At 37.7% G+C, this 21,678-nt stretch overlaps 1 protein-coding gene across 2 annotated transcripts in view; it reads left to right on the top strand.

Annotated features, from left to right (window-relative positions):
• MEGF10 (multiple EGF like domains 10) overlaps positions 1-21,409 on the top strand; it is a 101,300-nt gene extending 79,891 nt beyond the window's left edge. The window contains exons 15-25 of one of the 2 annotated variants that reach the window (XM_052701075.1): positions 1,386-1,520; positions 1,909-2,037; positions 4,062-4,190; positions 5,558-5,686; positions 7,814-7,942; positions 8,883-9,119; positions 10,384-10,511; positions 10,673-10,796; positions 12,622-12,666; positions 14,501-14,707; positions 15,609-21,409. In XM_052701075.1, the coding sequence (XP_052557035.1) occupies positions 1,386-1,520; positions 1,909-2,037; positions 4,062-4,190; positions 5,558-5,686; positions 7,814-7,942; positions 8,883-9,119; positions 10,384-10,511; positions 10,673-10,796; positions 12,622-12,666; positions 14,501-14,707; positions 15,609-15,769 (1,553 nt within the window). In that variant the 3' untranslated portion in view covers positions 15,770-21,409. The remainder of the gene's footprint in view (positions 1-1,385; positions 1,521-1,908; positions 2,038-4,061; positions 4,191-5,557; positions 5,687-7,813; positions 7,943-8,882; positions 9,120-10,383; positions 10,512-10,672; positions 10,797-12,621; positions 12,667-14,500; positions 14,708-15,608) is intronic. The other variant, XM_052701076.1, reaches the window with a different exon arrangement.
• The last annotated feature ends 269 nt before the right edge of the window (positions 21,410-21,678 follow it).

Genomic DNA, 21,678 nt, shown 5'->3' on the forward strand with positions numbered 1-21,678 from the left:
CCAAGGTGTGATGCTCCTAGGGCCTCTCCAGAAGAGGTGGAAGAGAAAGAAGGTGTCATGAAGTTAGAATTACCAGAAGATAGGAGAATCAGAAGAAGATGAACAGTCCACAAATGGCAAGATTTCACACTGAAGAATGTTTGCCTTTGATACCTTCAAATCCCACATCAGGAGAGCATTAGTGTTCCTTAAGGATTTCTAACTAAGCTTAGTAATTATTCTCACTATCTAATCTGTAGAGACCTTACAGTTAATCAGATAACCCAAAGGTAGAGTAAATATAAGACTACTTGTATGTATATGAGGTATTCCTCGTGTTTTGGAACTATGCCTAAAACCAGGACAAACAGCTTCCATGCCTCTGGTGGCCCCCAGAGCCCTTCTCTGATGCATGGTCTGAAGGCTGGAAAGACAGAGGTCATGTGGATAATTTGGACTCCAATCAGAAAGTGCCTTTTCAGTAAACAGGAAGACCATTTGGCTCTGTTCCACTTGGAAAAGTCAATCTCTCGGGAGAGATCTGGCCACATAACTTGTATCAAGTGTATAACTGAAAGACTTGAATGAATCTGGAATATTGAAAAGGTTCCGAGTTTTTGTCAGGGCTGATTGCTGCCGTGCAACAGCTATTTCTCTTGATGAATCACATAATAGTTTACCAGGAAAATAAAAAAAAAAAAAAAAAAAAGGTGAGAAGGAATTAGAGCAGCCGAGGAAACAATTTTATGCAAAAGTCTTTTTTATTTTTCTTTGTTTTTCTCTTTTAAAATAAATTTTAAGTGCTTTTGGCTAGAGAATTAATAAAACTGTATTTCTAATAGCAAGGTCTTTTAGAATTAGCTGATGTGCAGTTTGTCTGCACCATTTAATGACTACGAATAACTAAATGAAAGGATGGCCAGAAAACATTTGCACATTTTTCTCAGTGAAGTGATGGCAATTTGTCTATCAAGTTAGGAAACATGGAAGTCAAGGTTTAAGATGATTGTACTCATCTGTTGATAAAACTAAATCTGTTTCTAAAGTTCTTCAAATATACATTAAAGGATATTCACTTTGATGTATGTAGAGAACATATCACATATGGACACATATGTATACATATGAAGTACACATGCATTTCAAACATAACACAAGTGAAATGTGGCCTTACAAGTTACAGAATGTTAAATACGTAGTTACTGATTAGAACACAGTAAGCTCCTGAGAAAGATGAGAAAATCTTACATGAAGGCTCAGCGCTGAGCTGTATGAATACTAACAACCACTGCTGCAACTCTTGCATATTTAGAAAGCAGAGCTAATTGGTAGTTAGGAACAAGTGCACTGAAGAACTCTCGTAGAAAGTGCAGGAATCAATGATAGTTTGTCCTTTCTCATTCCAGTTTGTTCCCCTGGGTTTTATGGACACCGGTGCAGCCAGACATGCCCACAGTGTGTACACAGCAGTGGCCCCTGCCACCATATTACTGGATTATGTGACTGTTTACCTGGATTTACTGGAGCCCTGTGTAATGAAGGTACAACCTATAGTAAAGACTCTGTGGGATGCAGAGACCAAGCACTGTAATAATTCTCATTCTGTCTACTGAAAGTATAAGGACAAAAATGCTACATGCAGCGGTATGTGCAGTTTATAAATGTAGAATCTTAAGCAGTTTTTAAGCTCTTTAAAATTTGATCCTTAAGTACAAAAAAATACCTTTCTCCAGAACAGTACCATATTCTTATATACAGTATTTGAATAACAAGTATGTATTATGGGCTTATCAGATTTCATAACGTGCCACTGTACTATTGTACTACGAATAACTTTACTTAATCCAAACATAAATTCATTATTCTTGAACTAATAAAAATATATTATGCTGATTATTCAGTAATTCTAATACTGAAATTTGTTCTCAGTATGTCCCAGTGGCAGATTTGGCAAGAACTGCATTGGAATATGCACCTGCACAAATAATGGAACTTGCAACCCTATCGACAGATCCTGTCAGTGTTATCCTGGGTGGATTGGTAGTGACTGCTCTCAGCGTAAGGATCAGCATTTTTCCCTTTATTTTTAATTAAAGATTTATCTGTGTAAATTAATTAAAAGTTTATCTGTGCAAATCCTCTATTTGTTGCTAAACAAATACCATGTAAGCCAGAAATTAGGATTTTGTGGTGTGTTAGGGAGAGATCCTAAAGTTTTCCGCATTGCATTTGCATGCAATTGGAGAATCCACTTGCTGCCCAAAGAGGAGCTGTAGAAAAAATATATCAGAGTTGTCTCAGAAAGGCAGTGTTAAAAGGTAAGTGGCAATGCTCACAGGTTGTAGCAAGGGCAACTCTAACTGAATTCATTAAGAAAATTCCTTGTTGTGAGTGGTCAAGCACAGCAACAACCCAGAGAGGCTCCGAAGTCCTCACCCTGAAAGAGTCTGTGAAATTCTCATTGCTGAAAATCGTTAGAGTATGATATTGCATTTGATGATGCCAAAGGTCTCTTCCAACATAACACAGTCTATGACCAGATTAATCTTGATTGGATAGAGGGTTCATAAGCTATTTCCTTGTCTGTGCAACTATTAGCCGTGTCCCAGTAGTGTTGTGTACATCTCATGGTTTATATCCTTTGGACAGCCGTATGAATATCTGTGGTATTTAAAACAACAAAACAACAACAAAAACCCCTAAAACTGACAACAAACTCGCATTGCATAGACAGCTAAAAGCAAGGCTTAGAACAAAGCCAACATTTTCTCTGTCATGTTTGTATACATGTCAGTGGGAATGTCTTGGTTCCTCTTCAGATGAAGAATTTTTCTTCATGCTACCAATAAATCTTCTACTATGATTTACTAAGTACTTTTCATTAGGTATTTTATTTCTCCCTTTATAAATATGTTTGAAAGATAAGCATTTTTAGCATCGTTCTATCTTCCTTTATCTGGATATAGTCTTATTACGTTAAAATCAGTGAAGACTTGGTTACCCGCTTGAAAAGAAGAGCTGGACCCTAATTTTCTTATGCTTCATTGAGTTATGTTATTAAATAACTAGGCATTCTTCAGATGCCTTACTTGATCTATGCAAACCACTAATGACAAGAAAGTAATATCTGAAGCAAAATTCTGAGAGGAACAATAGCTTATTCTGTCAGGTACCAAAATCCAGAGTCTGCAACACATGCATGCAAAAATTTCAATCAAACAATTTTTTTATGAAGAAAAGAAACTGTGTAGGACTTCAGTATATCAACATTTAAAAGATACTGTGCTGGGATTTCCAGGGAAGTGTGTTCCTAATAATATGCCTCATAGATTTACAGCATTCATGGTTTGATTGGCCTAAATTAGCTATATCTGTACCAGAACACCTTTGTTGGTTAAATTCTGAGAAGAGTTTAGCATCTACAAGTCAGTACGATACCAAAATAAATGTGGGGCCCAAACCTGTGGTAGACAGAAGCAAGACACCTCTGTTTTTTATTGTAAAATAAGTAGGTACTTGGTAGAGTGTCCAAAATGAGGATATTTAGGAGATAGAGATGTACTTACTGAGTCAGTAGCAAGAAGATGGTATAGCAGTATGCGTGGATGTGACTGTTGAGGCTGGGCTCATGGACTAAGTCAGAGGCTTTGTATGAAAGCCTTTCACTCACATGTAAAATAATCATTTCATTAATTTCTTGTGGAATTAGTGAATTTTTTTGTAACTTCTAACCTTGCACCTGTGTGTGATTTAAGTTCTTTCTTGGGTGACCACAAATTTCAGATGATCAACGATCATAAAATAGGTCAACAAGCATATGTTGTTCTTAGAACACCCTTTACTTTTAGTAATGTTCTGACATGAAGAAAATTTTCTTCTCTGCTATCTCAATAGTCACTGGCATTTTTTAATCACTTCATTATTTTAATAGCAGTACCTAGTATCAAATTCATTCATCATAACATTTTCAAAACAATCATCAAAACTGTATCGATTGATAGAAATATAAAAGCAGCTCTCCAGCCATGAGTACTGAAGATTTTTGTCCCTTGTGACTGATTACTTGCTCTGCATTTTTTCAGCTTGCCCACCTTCTCACTGGGGACCAAACTGCATCCACACATGCAACTGCCATAATGGAGCTTACTGCAGTGCCTACGATGGAGAGTGCAAATGCACCCCAGGATGGACTGGCCTTTACTGTACACAACGTAAGTATCCTAACTGTCTGTTCACACTCTTATAGGTCTAAAAATCAGTGGCAGAATTTCCTTCAGTACTTTCACACTTTATTCCTCAGTTTATCCACCTGCTGCTGAACCTTTTTGACTCAGAAATGCAATCTGTATGGTTGCAGGGGAAGCCCCTATAAAAGCAGTGGCAGAGTGCCATTGCATTTGGGCTCTCTTTAAGGCCTTCTTCAGAGCAAACAATATTTGGCCACAGGCAGATATCACAGTGTAAGAGTCTGTCATGTGCACGTGCACATTCTGACATTCGGGTGCTACTACTACAGATGCATGTTTATGGCTGCAGACCGTAGCATGGTTGCTATTAGCTGTACAAGTGTTCCTTATCAGGCAGGGTCATGGCTTCATGTTAATTGTTTCCCTCTCCATAACCTCCCTAATAAATATTTTAACTTTGGAGATGCAACAGTTAACATAACAACATAGCACAATTGCTGGCAGAAGCCATGATAGTAGCTTCTGACTTATCTTTGGCTGTGATAGATGTCTTTGCAGATGCAGTTACAAGCAGTGCAGTCACTGAGTCTAGTTGAGTGGCACAGACTATCTGCTTGATAACATTTCATATGACATTTGAGAGGGAAACATTAGATATCAATAAAGTCATCTTCTTTATCATTAATAGTTACATCTATGGCTTCAGGCTGATTTATCTTCAATACAGGCACCCCTACTTTCTGCAATCTGGGCAAAACCGTTATTTTTAAACTAAGGACTGTTTTCCATTCAGTGTCTAAATGCATGTTTTTCATTAAATCAGAAATTACGTTTTTCCGCAGAATAACTTCGTAGTGGCAGGAAGGAACACATGCATGATAGTGCCATATGGATGCAGCTCTGGAAGGCGTTCAGTTTTGGTTCATTGTCAGCTATCGTGGTTATTTTGCTTCCTGCTGGTGAATAATGATCTCTTAGCAGCGATATGTCTTTGTCACATTGAAATGATATCTTTGTGAGGAGCTGTGTTACAATATATTATTTTTATTCTTGTATGCTTCAACATCAGCTGTGAACACTGGATAACGTGTCCAAAGGTTCACTCATCACTAAACAGACTCCCTTTTCTGGTTCACAAAGTTCCCTCTTTCTCCTTAAAGCATGAAGTCCTTCTTGCTACCTTTTTCTGATTGTCTGCTATTTTCACAATTTGCAATCTCATTTTTACGTACTTGCTGCCCGGTATTTTAAATCCCTTAAAACAGGGCAGATCTTCACCCGTTGTGTTTACAGATAGTCACATTGAAATGACGTTTCAATAATCGGAATATTTGAATTTTGTTTCTGGAGCACCCGTCACTCCTTTTTCTCTCCCTCTCCTTGTATTGCAGGATGTCCCCTTGGATTTTATGGGAAGGACTGTGCACTGATATGCCAGTGCAAGAACGGAGCCGACTGCGACCACATCAGTGGGCAGTGCACCTGCCGCACAGGATTCATGGGGAAGCACTGTGAGCAGAGTGAGTAGGAGCCCCGGTTTGTCTTGGTAAAAAATACCAAACCCTGAGGCTGAGCTTCTGTTGTTTTAGCTGGCGTTGTGATGCAATCTCTTGGCTTCAGTGGGCATTTTAAGTGGGCAGGAGCTTTGGGAGTCAGACCTGGGCTTTTTCTAAATAGATAAATCGCAGAATTAATACCTATTAAGACTGATTGTGATAGTGGTGCTTGTTTCTTTCCATTTGTAGCCATATTTGAGAGGCATCTGTAATACATAATGCATAATTTAAAAAACTGACAGTTCTGAATGTAAAAGTAACAAATGAATCTGAGTGATAGTCATTAGCATAAAGCACAGTGAAAATTAGGTGGAAAACTAAAGATAAGTAGTACCACATAAATCCTAGTGGATACAGTTAATCTTTGCAATGTGTCTTTACACTCAAGTGGATTATAAAAGCATAACAAATGGTATTTTATTTTCTTACATGCATGATTCTTTACCTGAGAAAATTAAGATTAACACCACTGACATCAACTGTAGTATAATGTTGTGCAACATTAAAAGAATAATCAAGTTCATAAGCACAGAACTCTATCAATCTAGCTCTAGCTAATGTAACAGAGTGAGTGGCGGTCCAGTATTTCAGGCATTATTGCAGTGCAAAGCAACCCATTGAACACAAGTCCTACATATGCTTATTTTACTTAATTACTGTTTGGAAGGTTTAAATTTGTGCTTGGGATCAGCACAATGCACAGGACTTTCTGATAGGTTAAGGAGAGTAATTATCTTCAACACCTGTCACACTTGGCACTACTGTAACTGAAAGGAGAGGTGGTTACTATGTGCTGAACTATAGACACACTTAATTCCCTCAGCAGTAAGCCTAGTTCCAGCTTCAAGAAGTGTTATGTAGACAAGGACAGCTGTGGTAGATCTGCTAAAAATAAGGAAAGAAAAACACAACTACAATAAGATATTAAAATTTTGGAAGTGTGTTTATTTCAGTGAAATAATAACTGGCACTGTGTAATTATTAGTTATTTAAACCTTATTCTACTTTGATGATGTAAGATGTTTCACTTCAAAAGCAGAGTAATGTTTGGGAAAAGATAAAGATTTTAAGAACATCATAAGTGTCATCATATCAAAATGTTATTTTGAATCTTATTAAAATATTATTTGAATACTTTAGCAAGCCTGCCAGTATTACAGTGTTTTGTAGATTTTATATTTATCCCATAATTTGGTAATAATGATTATATTAATTTTTCAGCAGTATTAAGTTACATGTTCTTACATTTCTGAATTGGAACTTCAGTTTTAAAAACTGACTTTTCATTTCAGTTCAGCCATTGAGTTCACTAGTTCTAATCTGCCCAGGGAGGTGGAGGAGTCTCCTTCTCTGGAGATGTTCAAGACCTGCCTGGATGCCGACCTGTGCGACCTGCTGTAGGGAACCTGCTTTGGCAGGGGGTTGGACTCCATGATCTCTGGAGGTCCCTTCCAACCCCTACAATTCTGTGATTCTGTGATTCTGTGAATGTAATCAAGTAAAAGAGAAGGTATATTGAACATGAAATTACACGTTTATCTGCATTTATCAAGACTGCAAGAAGGTTCTCTGGCATCTATATCCCCATGAATTATTATAAACCAGGAATAGATTATCTTAAAAAGACGAACAAATTAATGCCTTTACAAAATTCCTGAGAGACTGAGAAAGTTGAGTCTCAGAAGGAGGAATACCGCCCTTCCTGAAACCATCAGTACTACATTAATATAACAATCTACCTGTAACAGAGATGGGCATACAAAAGAAGTAATTATTATCAGTGTATGATAATTTAAATGCAGTTTCTTTCTCCCTCTAAATATGCGCATATGTATACATGCACAGACAAATGCACAGAGGTCCTCTTAAGGAAATCTTTCTAGTGTATGTGTACCACTGATAAGACATTGCCATCTGCTGGCCATATACACAGACATACATGGTCAGACAGAAGCAACTGGTAGCAGGTACAGTGCTAGGTCCGTAATGTACCACTAGGTACAGTGCTGTAGGTCTGTTACACTGAAACATTCCAGAAGCACTAACTACATCTGCTTTTTCTTTGTGCTTGTGTCATCTCATTTTGTACAGAATGCCCTCAAGGTACATATGGATACGGATGTCGGCAGATATGTGACTGTCTGAACAACTCAACCTGTGACCACATCACGGGAACGTGTTACTGTAGCCCAGGCTGGAAGGGGGCCAGGTGTGATCAAGGTAGAGCCTAGATGTAGTCAAATTACTATAACTGTTTGCTATAAAACTTAGTCAACCTATTAGATGCCATTTATTGCCATTAAATTATTTTTATGTTCAGTATGTTTCAGTAGTCTGCTATTGAATTATATATATTTAATAGATTTGTAAGTATTAGATATCTCAGAGATAGTTTATTGGATCAAAGAACTCAGGTGAAGATTGCATGAAATATTTTACAGTGCTGCACTGTCCAGAGCTGCTGATAGAGCATATATTACTCTGTACTTTTGCCTACAAGATGTTCTCACTTTTTCAGCTCTTTCTGTGAATGATAAAGTCATAGCAATGGCTTGTGTTGGATGGGATCTCAAAGATCATCAACTCCTCTGTCACAGGGAAGATTGCCAGTTGCTAGCATCTACTAGACCAGGCTGCCCAGGGCCCCATCCAACCTTAAACACGTCCAGGGACGGGGCATCCACAACCTGCCTAGACAACCTGTTCCAGTACTTTACCACTCTCAGTACATTTAATCCAAGCCTCCCCTCCTTTAGTTTAAAACAACTCCCCCTTGTCCTGTCACTATCTACCCATGTAAAAAGCTGATTTTCCTCATGTTTACAAACTCCCTTTAAATACTGGAAGGCCACAGTGAGATCTCCCCACAGACTTCTCTTCTCTGACCTGAACAAGCCCAGTTCATTCATCCTGTCTTCCTAAGAGAGGAATTCTGGCCCTTGGATCATCTCTGTGACCCTCCTCTGGACGTTCTCCAAAAAGATGAATGCTTGTCCTGAAGGCTAAGGTTGTTTTTGCATTGGTTTTGGATGTCGCTCTATTTTGGCATTATAAAATACAGTTAAAATTATCAGATACAGAAGTGAAATACCATCTTCTGCTCCTGACACATAAGCCTCTGAACTTATGCAATATATTTTCATTTCTATTTGTATTTCAGCTGGCGTAATTATAGTAGGAAACCTGAACAGTTTAAGCCGTACCAGTACTGCCATCCCTGCTGACTCCTACCAGATAGGGGCTATAGCAGGCATCATCATTCTTGTCCTGATTGTGCTGTTCCTGCTAGTGCTGTTCATCATTTACAGACATAAGCAAAAAGGGAAAGAAACAAATATGCCTGCAGTGACCTATACTCCGGCAATGAGGGTCATCAATGCAGATTACACCATTTCAGGTAAATGAGATTTGGAATAGATTTTTCCCTCTGCCTCTTGACTTTGAGTTTTCAGCCAAGTTCTGAAGAGGTTCTGCTCTTAAAAGGGCTTCAATGTGCATCTCATCTTTTTCCACCAGTGAGGGCTGCAGTGAGCAGGAAACTTTTTGTTCCTATAGAGTGTCTAAAAGTCTGCCTTGGAAGCCTACCTTGAAAGACAGACTTTCAAGGGGAGGGTTTCCTTTTTTGGGAAGAGGAAGACTGCAATTCACTGCTCCCTATGGCCCTCTGCCAGCAGAACAGCGCCTAGGATGACATGCTGGTGGTGAACCAGAACACCGGAATACTGGAATGCAGTTGTAGGCTAGTGAGACCTTCCTGCTGCTGCCAGAGATGGGGTTCAGAGGGAGCATGCTCCAGCATCTGCAGCCATTTAATTTGTTGTGTATCACAGTCTTCGAATCTGTGCATTTAGTACTAGAAAGCTGGCATTCATTGGTAAAATATGTTAATTGCTGAATAAAGGATCACGTGACCATATACCTTGGTTTACTGTATTATGTTTTTCTGTGTTAACCAGTGGAAGTATTGGTTTTACTATTCCTCTGTGCCTAGCTTTAAACAGACTTGGAAAGTGTGAGAAGAGATGGTTTCTGCTGAGACATTACATTTGATGCCAGCGGATAGAATGTGGAAAGACTGCTGTAGCTAGCTGTGGTTCTGTAAAAGGCAGAGAACAGAGCTGCTCAAGTCTGAGACAGACGAAGAGAAGGAGCAATGCTTCTGAAATAGAATGGGAGTTTTCAAGCTATGAAAATCCACATAAGTTGGCATTAAATGGATAAATGATAATGCAGGCAGTGCTTTTGCAAATAACTGTAAAGGAAATTGGCAAATAAAGAAGCTAGCAGAAGCAGTTGCTAGAGTAGAGAAGGATGTACCACCACAGGTAATGGTAGAGTATAAGAGCAAAAAAAATAAAAAGTTGCTGTAAAGTTTAGGGTAGAAGTGTCCATAATTAGAACAGTGCCATGATTACAGCTGCAAAAGACAGCAGGGAACCACATCTGAAAGACAGGTCAGCTCGTGACATTTGAGAATGCTCTTTGGGGAAAGAAGGACACAGCTGGTCTCTTACTGCCCTGTATCTCTCATTTATTCAGAGATATGCCACATTTTTATTCAAGAAATGCTAGACTAGTTTCTGAAATCAGTGCAGCACTATGAAAAATGAGAAAGATACAATGCTTTATATTAAGTTGTTCGTTTTTCTTTTCCCTTTCAGAAACCATCCCTCATAGTAATGGTGGAAATGCTAACAGTCACTATTTCTCTAACCCCAGTTATCATACCCTAACACAGTGCACTACACCACCTCACGTCAACAACATGGACAGACTGACACTGGCAAAGGTAAAGCAGAAAAATTCTATGTAGGTTAGCCACTGAATTATGTAACTGCATTCCTTGTGTCTCTCATTGGATTTGTTTTGCTTTCCTTGATTATTACCTGGTAGAATTCAGCAACCCGCACGTTAGTTTCAGGTTCCATCATCTATCTTTTTTTGAAATAGGCAAAAAACAATCAGCTATTTGTGAACCTTAAAAATGTGGAACCTGGAAAGCGAGGCACCATCATGGACTACACTGGAACACTGCCTGCTGATTGGAAACATGGTGGCTACCTCAATGAGCTTGGTAAGAAGAGAAAGGAAGAGAAAATATTAGTATGGGATAGAAAGCAGAAGTTTTCTTCGATGTAGAAAGTGTTCTTCAATCTCTGAGTATCAGAACTATCTGATTTGTGACACTATTGAATCTGTTTGTTATGCCAGGCTTGTCAGATTGTGTAAGGTTCAGGGTTGTGAGTTTGTCCTTCCTTTAAGCAATACCCTCAAAGATGAAAAAAGTTACTTATGAAGAACAGTCAATCAGGCTGATGTCCTGTGCAGATATGGTATGCAAAATATCTCTTTTTTTTAATATTAAAAAAAATTATTAATAATTAGTGCCATAATACAAGGGTATTTTACAATAGGAGTCATCTTTGGCAAAATTTGAGATTCTTGATATATAAATTTGCATGTATATATATATATGCCCACCATACAGAATCAATGCTTTAAAAAAGGTTTCTCACCATGTGAGCTTCCTATGCAAATTCTAGGAACACCATCTAAGTTAAGCCTCCTGTTAGCCAAAACTCAGGGCATCTTCTTTTTAAGAAGAAAAATTCCCAAGAACTGTTGAGTTATGGCATCTTGCTTTTATGCTGTCTCTTGACATCTTTTCATTCTTTCCCATTCTCCTAGATTTCATTGATCATCATCTCTGACCAGTAAAAATTTTGTAAGGCATTTTCAGTGCCAGTATAATTTAGAGTACCACTTCTGGTAGAGTACCTTCATTTCTGGTCCTCAGTAGTATTCAATTCTGGGAATCAGATCAATAGTGTGGAACCATAATTCTTCCTCCTGATCATTTGTGATACTTTTCATGCCATAACCGAGTCTCAGACCTGGATTTTAGAAAAGCTTTTCAGTTGTAATTTTGCTCACCTTTACATTTTCTTAGTTAAGAGTGTTTGTGCTAGCACACTAAGCTATGTTCAACCTACTGCAGTGTACCATCAGTAATATACTGAGGACTGGAGGATGGGGTGAGTAGCTTGGGTAACTGCAGGCTGGTGACCAGAACATTAGTCTTAGCAAAAACAGCTAAAATGAGAACTAATTAGTAAAGTATGGGATAGGAATACAAGGTATTGTTTAAAGATTTCTCAAATAGTGTATTTCCATTCTTCAAAACTATTACTTTTGTTTATAGAGATACTATATAGGTGATTTGGGGCTTGTAAACTTTCTAGCGTAGAAAAGAAGGCTGTGAATGGATTAACAACTGGTTAAGTGTCAGGTCTTGGAAGAGAGTTGTCAGTCTTTGCTGACCATTGATGTTTATTATTAAGATTAATACTGAGATAAGTCTGCTTCAAGTAGAACGTGGCAAAGCTGCAGACCTAGACACTACAAGTTTAGACCATTCCCCCAGGTCAAGGAACTGTAACAAGATGACCCGGGACAATACAGTGGGAGTGATTAACCTTGGAATTGTAATACTGAGAATTTGGAGTGAAAGTTCCATGCTCTTAGGGTTTCTGGTCGAGACGGAGTGTTACTGCAATAGGTATCGTATACCAAAACAAAAAATATATTTAATCAAACAGTAATTACTAGGTTCACTGAGGAGTAGCTGCAGGAAATGTCATGGCCTGGGTCATATGTGATGTCCAAGTGATAATTTAATAGTCTCTTATGACCTTCCTTATTCAGGGAACTACTGAAAGAATGCAAGCAAATTGTAACAAGCATTTGTAATCCTTTGACTGGGCTTTTTCACACTGCTTATAAGAGAATATTTCTGCTAAGCTAGAAATTAATCTCAAAGCTAATTTTAAAGCTGTAGAAGCTGTTATATAATCACTATTATTTTAAATCTATTATGTTTTTTATATCATTTTTCTCAGGAGCTTTTGGACTTGATAGGGGATATCTGGGAAAATCTCTGAAAGGTGAGGTTTATTTTCTGATGCTTCTAGATGAAATGACATTGATATTCAGTTAACTCTTCTAAATTGTCTTTGGTTACAAGCCTGCAGCACCACAGTCTTCATGCTTACTGCAGGCATTTGGAAAGCTTCTCAAAGTGAATCTGAAACATGCTGAAACATGCTGAAACACGCTGCTGCCCTATGCTCCCAGCACCTGCTATCAACAAAGGGCTACAGGAGCTGGCAGCAGACAGCACCTGCCACAGCACTGGGACACTTGCAAAATTTCTGCACTATCAAAGGGACCAGGAACTTTAGGTATTTCTCATTTACGCAAACATATTTCATGGAGTCTTCTGAGTTGGAAGGGACGCTTACACGCCATCTGGTCCAAATCCCATACAATGTACAGGAACACCTACAGCTCCATCAGGTGCTCAGAGCCCATCCAGCCTGACCGTGGCTGTCTCCAGGAATCCACCACATCTCTGGGAAATCTGTGCCAGTGCCTCACCACCCTTACTGTAAAAAACTTCTTCCTTACAGTCAATGTAAATCTCTTTTAGTTTGAAATTATTTCCCCTTGTCCTATCACAAAGGACCTTGTAAAGAACCTGTCACCTCTGTTCTTCTAGTTCCCTTTTAAACATTGAGAGGCCACTCTCAGGTCTCCTCAGAACCTTCTCTCCTCCAGGCTGCACAGCTCCAGCTCTCTCAAGCCTGTCCTCCTAGGAGAGGTGTTCCATCTCTTGGATCATTTTTGTGGCCGTCCTCTGGAGGCACTGCAATGGTCCACAACTCTCCTGGAGAAAAGACGGCTGTGGGGTGACCTCATTGCAGCCTTTCAGTACCTAAAGGGAGCCTACAAACAGGAGGGGAATCAACTCTTTGAAAGGGTAGATAACAGCAGGACAAGGGGAAATGGATTTAAGTTGAGGGAGGGAAGATTTAGGTTGGATGTCAGGGAGAAATTCTATACAGAGAGTGGTGAGGTGCTGGAACAGCTGCCCAGAGAGGCTGTGGATGCCCCGTCCCTGGAGGTGTTCAAGGCCAGATTGGATGGGGCCCTGGGCAGCCTGGTCTAGTATTAAATGGGGAGGTTGGTGGCTCTGCCAGTGGCAGGGGGGTTGGAGATTCATGATCCTTGATGTCCCTTCCAACCCTGGCTGTTCTATGATTCTGTGAAGTATGAGTGCACAGAGAGGAATTAAAAGCTTAGTAAATTCAGTGCTGTAATTTTTCTCTTTTAAGTTATCCAGTTTTCTCTTAAGACTTTATATGGGAATACATTAGTTTGCATCACTTTTTGTTATATGGTTAGGATATGACAAGGGTGACTAGAATGTCTGGATATCCAAACAAGGCTATAAAGTGTAGCCAAATAAATATGCAGACAAGAGCATCTGGTTTGTCAATGTACTTAAAGGACAAATAAGCTCATAGAGTGGTTTATTATATATTGCTACGATATATAGATGTTATACATATTCCCTTGTTTTGCAGGATTAAGGGAAGCCAAATTTAGCTTCATGTAAATGAGGCACAAGTTAATGAGCACATATCATCTGACAGGTTTCACTAAATGGAAGTTGCTCAGACATTTTGCTGATGGCAAGATTAAGCCCATACAAGAGTGGAACAGTAGAGATGTTTTCACTGATTTCTTCATAAAGATTTTAGAGTGTTATGTCTAGTTTAAATACTCATTTATAAGTAACTTTTTAAAGCTCAGAATTAAGGAACTTCTGTACATTGGCAGAGCTTTGTAACAGCGAAAATGCATTTTGCTCTGTTTAGTAGCAAAATCTATCCTACCTGGAGTGCTTGAGAGAATAGTATGTTTTTCTTTTTTCAGATATAGTTAAGAATTCGGAATACAATTTAAGTAATTGCTCCTTAAGCAGCTCTGAAAACCCATATGCCACTATAAAAGACCCACCGGCTCTTGTACCAAAAAGTTCAGAATGTGGATATGTTGAAATGAAGTCACCAGCACGCAGGGACTCCCCGTATGCTGAGATCGCCAGCTCTGCTTCAGCCAATAAGAACGTTTATGAAGTTGGTAAGTAGCAAATCTGCTTCCAGATTTTGAAGGTTTAAAATAGACAACATTAAACTTAATGAAAACATATGAGAAAGCACACACAAAAAAAATGATGGCTATCCAATTCCATTTTCTGCTCAAAAGCTGTAACAGCAAACTGATAAGTGATGTAATTCACATGACCATCATTTGAAGTATCTTCAGCTCTGTTCTATAACCTAGAGCTACGTCTGATTTTTCTTAGTTTGAAAGCCTTTTTGTAAAGAACAGCAGAACATATGCTTAGCATTTAACTGCAATATAATTCAACTCTGGATTAGGCTGGTAAATAATGAATACAGATAGATTTAAGTGTATAGGAGGGATAGAAAAGGTCTGTTTCATGTCCTCAGTAAGAAAAATAAAGCATTTTCATCCATAGAAGTGGTATTTTACTAATATGGGTCCCATGTCATTGCTGTATTACTGATGCTAAAGAAAATTTTGGAATTTTGTGAACAGTTATTATCATAATGATCTTAGGACTGGAATGATGTGTATGTCACACATTACAAGACACCGCTTACCAATATCTGCACTGTGCTGATAAGGATTCTTATAAGATCTAGATTATAATCCCTATATTTGGGTTGTTGTTTTTTTTTTTTAAGTTTGTCCACATAAAAAAATCAGATGTTATCATAAATATGCTCATAAATAGTAGGGCTCTGATGCAAGCTGGGAGGTGGTTAATGCAGAGTTAAAGAAGTTTAATATCAACTTTTGTTTCTGTACCTTCATTTCAGCGCGCAGCGTGACAAGGAATCTTTACATTGAAGCAAAAAGAAGAGAGTATTTTGTAACACAACCTAAAATGAAACACAGTGCCTTCTGTTTGCCATTTCTCATGCTGTGTGTTATGTGTTCTCTTTTATCACAGAACCAACAGTGAGTGTTGTCCAAGGAGCATTCAGCAGCAATGGACGTTTCAGCCAGGATCCTTATGACCTTCCAAAAAACAGCCACATTCCGTGTCACTATGACTTGCTACCAGTTCGAGACGGCCCCACATCCTCTACAAAGGAGATTGGCAGTGAATGACTCCAAAAGCTGAAGTGTAGCACAGGGGATTCTCAATGGGACAAGTGGCATAGTTGTGCTCCTTCCTTAGTTTACAGTCATATTTGGTTCCTAATCTGTCCAGCAGAAAATTGCCGTACATCAAAAAGGAATCTCAACATGAGGTTTATATTGCGTATAGAAGTGACACATGGACGAATGCCACACTTGGGAGACCCTGATTGTTCTTTTTTTTTGGTGGCAGTTACTTCTATAGAAACAAGTATGCAGCACATCTATACTGTAATATACAGGCGTAAAAATCTTAGTTTGTAGATCAGTTTTGATAACAGATCCCACTTCAGCTACTTTAAATATAGACTTCATATTTGACATGTTTCAAATACTCCCAGGACAGTGTAATTTACCAAATGCCATTTCATACAGGTTATGAGTTATGTGGAACAAAAACCATCCTGCCAAATTTTACCTTTCATTCTGCTCTTTAGTCAAGACATACATACTAAGAAATGAGATCAGATAAAGTAAGCACAACACTGCAGTTATTTGGGAAGTCCATCATCAGACTCTTTTGTCCCTTACTGTTGGTGGGAATACTTTATTTGAATAGCTTTCAAGATGGTAACAGCATTGCATACGTCAAAATTATATGATGCCTCAAGATCACTGGGTACTCCAGACCCAGCACCAGTCCTCAAAAAATATTTGCTACACTTCAACTCCACATGTTGCTGTTCTGACCACTATTTCTACCAAACACAATTAATAATCCATAACATATCAGTAATTATTTCATAAAATATGTAAATTAAATCAGTTTATTTTTGTCAGTGGACTGAGTGTGTAAGGAGTGGAAAAAGGTGATGATTTATGTAAACCGGAACTTGCAAGGAACGGTTTACATTTTATAAACAGGTAGTAATAATTACTGTAATATAGTAGGGTAAAAGCAGTAAAATGTTGTGATTTTTTTTCTTAGAAATAACTAAGCAATCTCTGTGCATACTTGCTAAAAGGCACCTTTTTTATAGTTGATGTATGGAAAAACATGCTTAAGCTGGTCTTTTGCATCGCTAATAACGTGACACGTACCCTTATTCTTCATTAACTTCTGCCTCTATTTTTAAGCTGTATGTCTGTGTTTCTAGTGATCTAGCTTGTAATTCCGAAAGTATTCTATTGTGTGTCCATTTTTTTTTCTCTTGCATTTTTGCCAAGTGGCCTTTATTTCGTCTGGTTAAAGAATCCTCTGGGCAGAGGAAGAGCATTAAAGTAAGGATGATGTCATACTGATAATCCAGGAGGCGGTTAGCGATTACTTAATAGATTATGAATTGAATTTAATTGGAAAAATGAAATATCAAGGTGTTTTTGTTGGGGATAATTGTAAGAATGCACAAAAAAGTGAAAAATCAGACTCTCTCTTCGAAGTTTAGATTATTCTGTTGACTATGTGGATGGAGACCAACTTTCCAGAAGGCTCCTTTCTCTATGATCTACATAATTTATCAGATTTGCCCGTGTATCTATCCACTGAAAGAAAAGCGTTCCCTTAGTGTTTTCAGGCAGTTTAATAATAAAATGGTTGATATGGACTAGACATTCTCTTTCATGGAAAGATACCTTCAGAAACCAAAAAATCATATTCTCAGCTACAGCAGTATTATTTCTAGCTGCTAGTATTTTCTAGCTTGCAGTGATGCCATCAGATAATGTGCTGGTCATGCTGATGGCTCACCCCAGCAGTCTCCTCCACCCCCCCTCAGTTCTAGCTGTGTAGCTTGTTGTAAGAAGCTTTTTTGATGCTTTCCTTGGGAAAGGATGTAGGTGGTTGCATCGTATGACATACAATGGGAAGCATAATGTCATTCTAGTCTTCTTTCTGCATTGGGGCCACATTCTGGCACATGAGACCTGTGATGTGAACAGGAGTTGAGAGATTGTCAATGCAAAAGAAAGTCAGGTGGATCAAAAAAATGAAACAAAACCAACTTTTGGAAATATTTTTGAAAAAGAATCCCAGATTTGAAATGGAAACACCATTTATTCTTTTACCTCACCAGTTCTTTTATTTGTTGTCACCAAAGTGTTGATAACTGAAAACTGCATTCAAGATGTTGTTATAAGTGTTTTCCAGCCTGATAAAGTATATGCCTGTTTGCAGTACCCACTAATATTCCTGCTTCTTACTGACTGTAAGCGCTGTTTTTCAGTTCCTCGCACACGATCTTTGCCAGCACAAAGATTAAATGCAAGGTTTCAAAAGCCAGTCACCATTTAATCCCTCCATATTGACTGGATTTGTGTGCATACAGGTACATGTGGCACTAGTGGTACATACATGTGTTTGTACTGTGGGAAACATTTTAAAATAGAACCTCTCTTTGAAGCCATGATTAGAAAATGCTGTATTTGGCAACTGTGAGCTCACAAAAATTAATCTTCTTACTCTGTGTAAAATTTGGAGACCCTTAGATGAATTCCCATCATATGAAGTTATTTTTTTTGTATGCAACAGTGAATAGCTCAATAAATGATTTTTAATATGCTTGAAAATTTTCAGTATGTCACATATCCTCAAGTGATATATCGAGCCAAACATTCATGAGAAGAGATGAATTTCTGATAATACTGCCATTGGTGTATGTTCCAAATATACACATAATCAAAAACAGCTTTCTGTATGTGGGTATGGCGTCAGCTTAAGCTGACTGAGCTGTGTTTGCAGTGACTCTAGATCAAGTAAATGACTTGTGAATTTACTTAATCAGATGACCTCGGTAGACGCAGAAAAAAGGATAACCTGCAAGGGTAGTCTAGTAAATTGCTATCTATTTAGCATTCATTTGAAAGGAAAAAAAAAAACAACAAAACACATGGAACTTATGTTAGCAGTCCTGTCTCCTCTACAAGTGTTAGGGAGGCTTGCCCCAGAGTGCACACTGCTGTCATTGTGAATGTGAATAAAACTCAGTCCTCCTGATTGCCATGGTCCCTTTTGCTGATTCATCTGTGCTCTTTAAAGAGCCTAAACACATTTGAACACCTACACTATATTCTGGTGGGAACTTACTGAGAAAGTTGATATAATAATTTTACAAATACTGACTACAGAGAGAATTGGCTTCACCACAGATAGGAGTGGAAAGAGATGCATTATCTCTAGATGTTCACATTGTAAGAGTGAAAACTATAGCACTGAAAATGGAGGTAGCTGACCTCTACTAATATGGCTGTTGAATGAAGTGCAGAATTCTGCACAAGGGTAATAGCTGATTTTAGAAGTGTGTAGTGAGTATAAACATTAGGTTTTAAATAGTATAGGTGTGTTAATTCTAGTCACTTAGAAACATAATGAACCTCAATGGCTTTTTACTTTATCAAAGATTTTTAGTCACAGCACACTGTTACACAGAAATGTTGTCCTCATCTTTTTCTACCCAGACAATTCTCATTAGTTTTAATTGGAAATGCATGTGCAGATTACAGAGGAACAAAGATTTTGTTGTACTTTCTGCTGAGACAATCTGCAAAATCAAGTTAATATTGAAATTAAATAAAAAATTAGACATGGGGATGTATTATTTAAAATACTTTGAATTTTCAAAGTACTGTGAATACAACTGGATATTCTAATTAGGTACCTCCAAATTTTAAAATTCTTACACTGAAGCTCTAAAATCCAGACTGAAGAATACAGAGCTAATTTTGACAAAAATGCTTTATATTAAAGATTATACATATGTAGTAGTTTAAATGACTGAAAACAAATGTGTGCATGTTTATTAATTGCCGTATATAAAATCTTTCCACTTTTGGTACACTTAAACTAGTGCTAGAGCACTGAACCTAACTCTTCTATTTTCAGTTTTTTAGCCCGCAGGACTTCACTTTGAGAAGACTGAATTGTAATATATTCTTAAAGAATACCTATTGAGTATGTCTGGCTTCTTTTTCTTAGCTGTAACAAAAAAAGTGTTTTGTTGTTAAAATATATCTATTTTCCAAAGATGACTGATGTTCATCATTTTGTCCTTCACTATCATTTATTTCACTTCACATATTTGTAGGTTAACATAATAAAGTTTCTAATGAAAGATGGGAAATGGTTGATTTTTTCCTTTTCTTTTTAATTTAGGGTGACTCTTAAATTGAATGGAAAACATAATCTTATCTTTGCTGGACTATCAAGTAATGTAGTTTATTTTCCCTCTTACAAAATCTAGTCATTTTTTGCAGAATCCCTTGCAGAATGGCAAGGCTGATTTTGGATTTTAAACTGCTGAACTTTTCTAACTGTTCATACAGGAATTAATTCTGTGAATTGGGCAGTTGTTTCAAGCCTGCTTCTTGTAAAGCTTTATCCTCGAAAAAGATGCAGAACTGAAGTGCCAAAATCAAGGTGTTCTTCCTTTTCTTAGGATAATAACCATGGACTGATCATTGCAAACACAAAACCGAAGTACAAACACGAGAGTAGTGGGAGACAACATACTGTCCTTCTGTTGTTTTTTTTTTGTTGTTGTTATTGTTTTTAAACTTAGACTCTGTAGGATGAACCTGAAACACTGGTCACAGGTTGTGGTGGTGTGGTGTTTAACTGTAAGTTTGTTCAAGAATGAAGGATTTGACAAAAGAAAAACTGGTTCAATTAGGTTATGGCTTAAAGTAGTAGCTAGCTACCATAACACCTACTCAGAAGACCATGCCTCAGATGTGCACTTACTATATGAGTTACCCTGATTACTTTCAGGAGTCTAACGAGCAAGAGAAATTGAATACTCTAGTTTACCAAGAGCCTTGAACACAGTTAGAGAACTGCCTTAAACAAGATAGCCAACAATAAGAGAAATGCCTCAAACATTTTTGCATGTGTTTTTAAAAATGACAGAATCTGATAATAGTTGTTTAATTACCTGATCAGCACCTTTAATTTCTGATCAGAATGAGTCTGGAGACAGTGACTAAGGATGCTCTGTGCCTGAAAAGTGAAGACCACTCCATTGTTCTGATGGTCACTGTTACAAGTCTGTGAAACAATAAGAACGAAAGCAATTCCAATAGCACTGTAGCTAAAACCTGCTTATTCCAAAGGATTGTTGAATGGCTTCCAGTATCAAGATCTGTCATTATTCAATTCCATATTTTCAAGTTCAACTGGGTTTCTGAGAACTCCTATGTCTTTGCATAAGAGAAGTAAAATCTTATTTTTGGCTAGCAAAATGTTTGTGTAGGGAGCTACACCCTTGAGTTTAAAAATCTGTCAATCTTAGGAAATTACTGCATTTCTGTAGCTGTGGGTTATTTCAAAATACATGTACAAATTGAAACTAGGAATAATTTTTAGATGGCTATTAGAAACTAGAAAAAATACTGTGAATTTAGAAGTAACTTAAAAATATTGCTTACATAGCTGCCTTTTATAAAATGTTGTGGAGGGTACATAGTCTTCAGGGAACAATTCAAGGGACATGAAGTAGTTTCTGTCAACTGTTTTACATTATACAAACACATGCATGAAGGGTATTTGGTCACTGTTGGAAGTTCTCTACTAACCACTCCCAGACAACGTACAGCACTAGCTAAAAGTATGTGTATATATTTGTTTAATTATTCAAGGGGAAGAAAAAACTAAATAAAGATATCCATTCTGCACACAAATGCATGTATAAATTCTATTTCTTCATTGATTTTTCAATGATTTTTTTTTTTTTTTTTTGTCAGCAGTTGATTTTCTTCTTGGTGGGAAATCATTATTTTTAAATGTACAGAACCTGAAGTCCATCTGTTGCAGCAATGAAGGCTTTGAAAATAATTCCAATCACCTAAATTATATTGTTTCAAGTGATTTGTATCTGTGAGCAGGAACCCACAAGGATCAAATTTGACCTCTGGCTTCACATCAGACCATCCAAAACCCAAACCCTGCA

This window comes from Tympanuchus pallidicinctus, unplaced genomic scaffold (assembly GCF_026119805.1).
Source record: "Tympanuchus pallidicinctus isolate F22 unplaced genomic scaffold, pur_lepc_1.0 scaffold4, whole genome shotgun sequence".
NCBI lineage: Eukaryota > Metazoa > Chordata > Aves > Galliformes > Phasianidae > Tympanuchus > Tympanuchus pallidicinctus.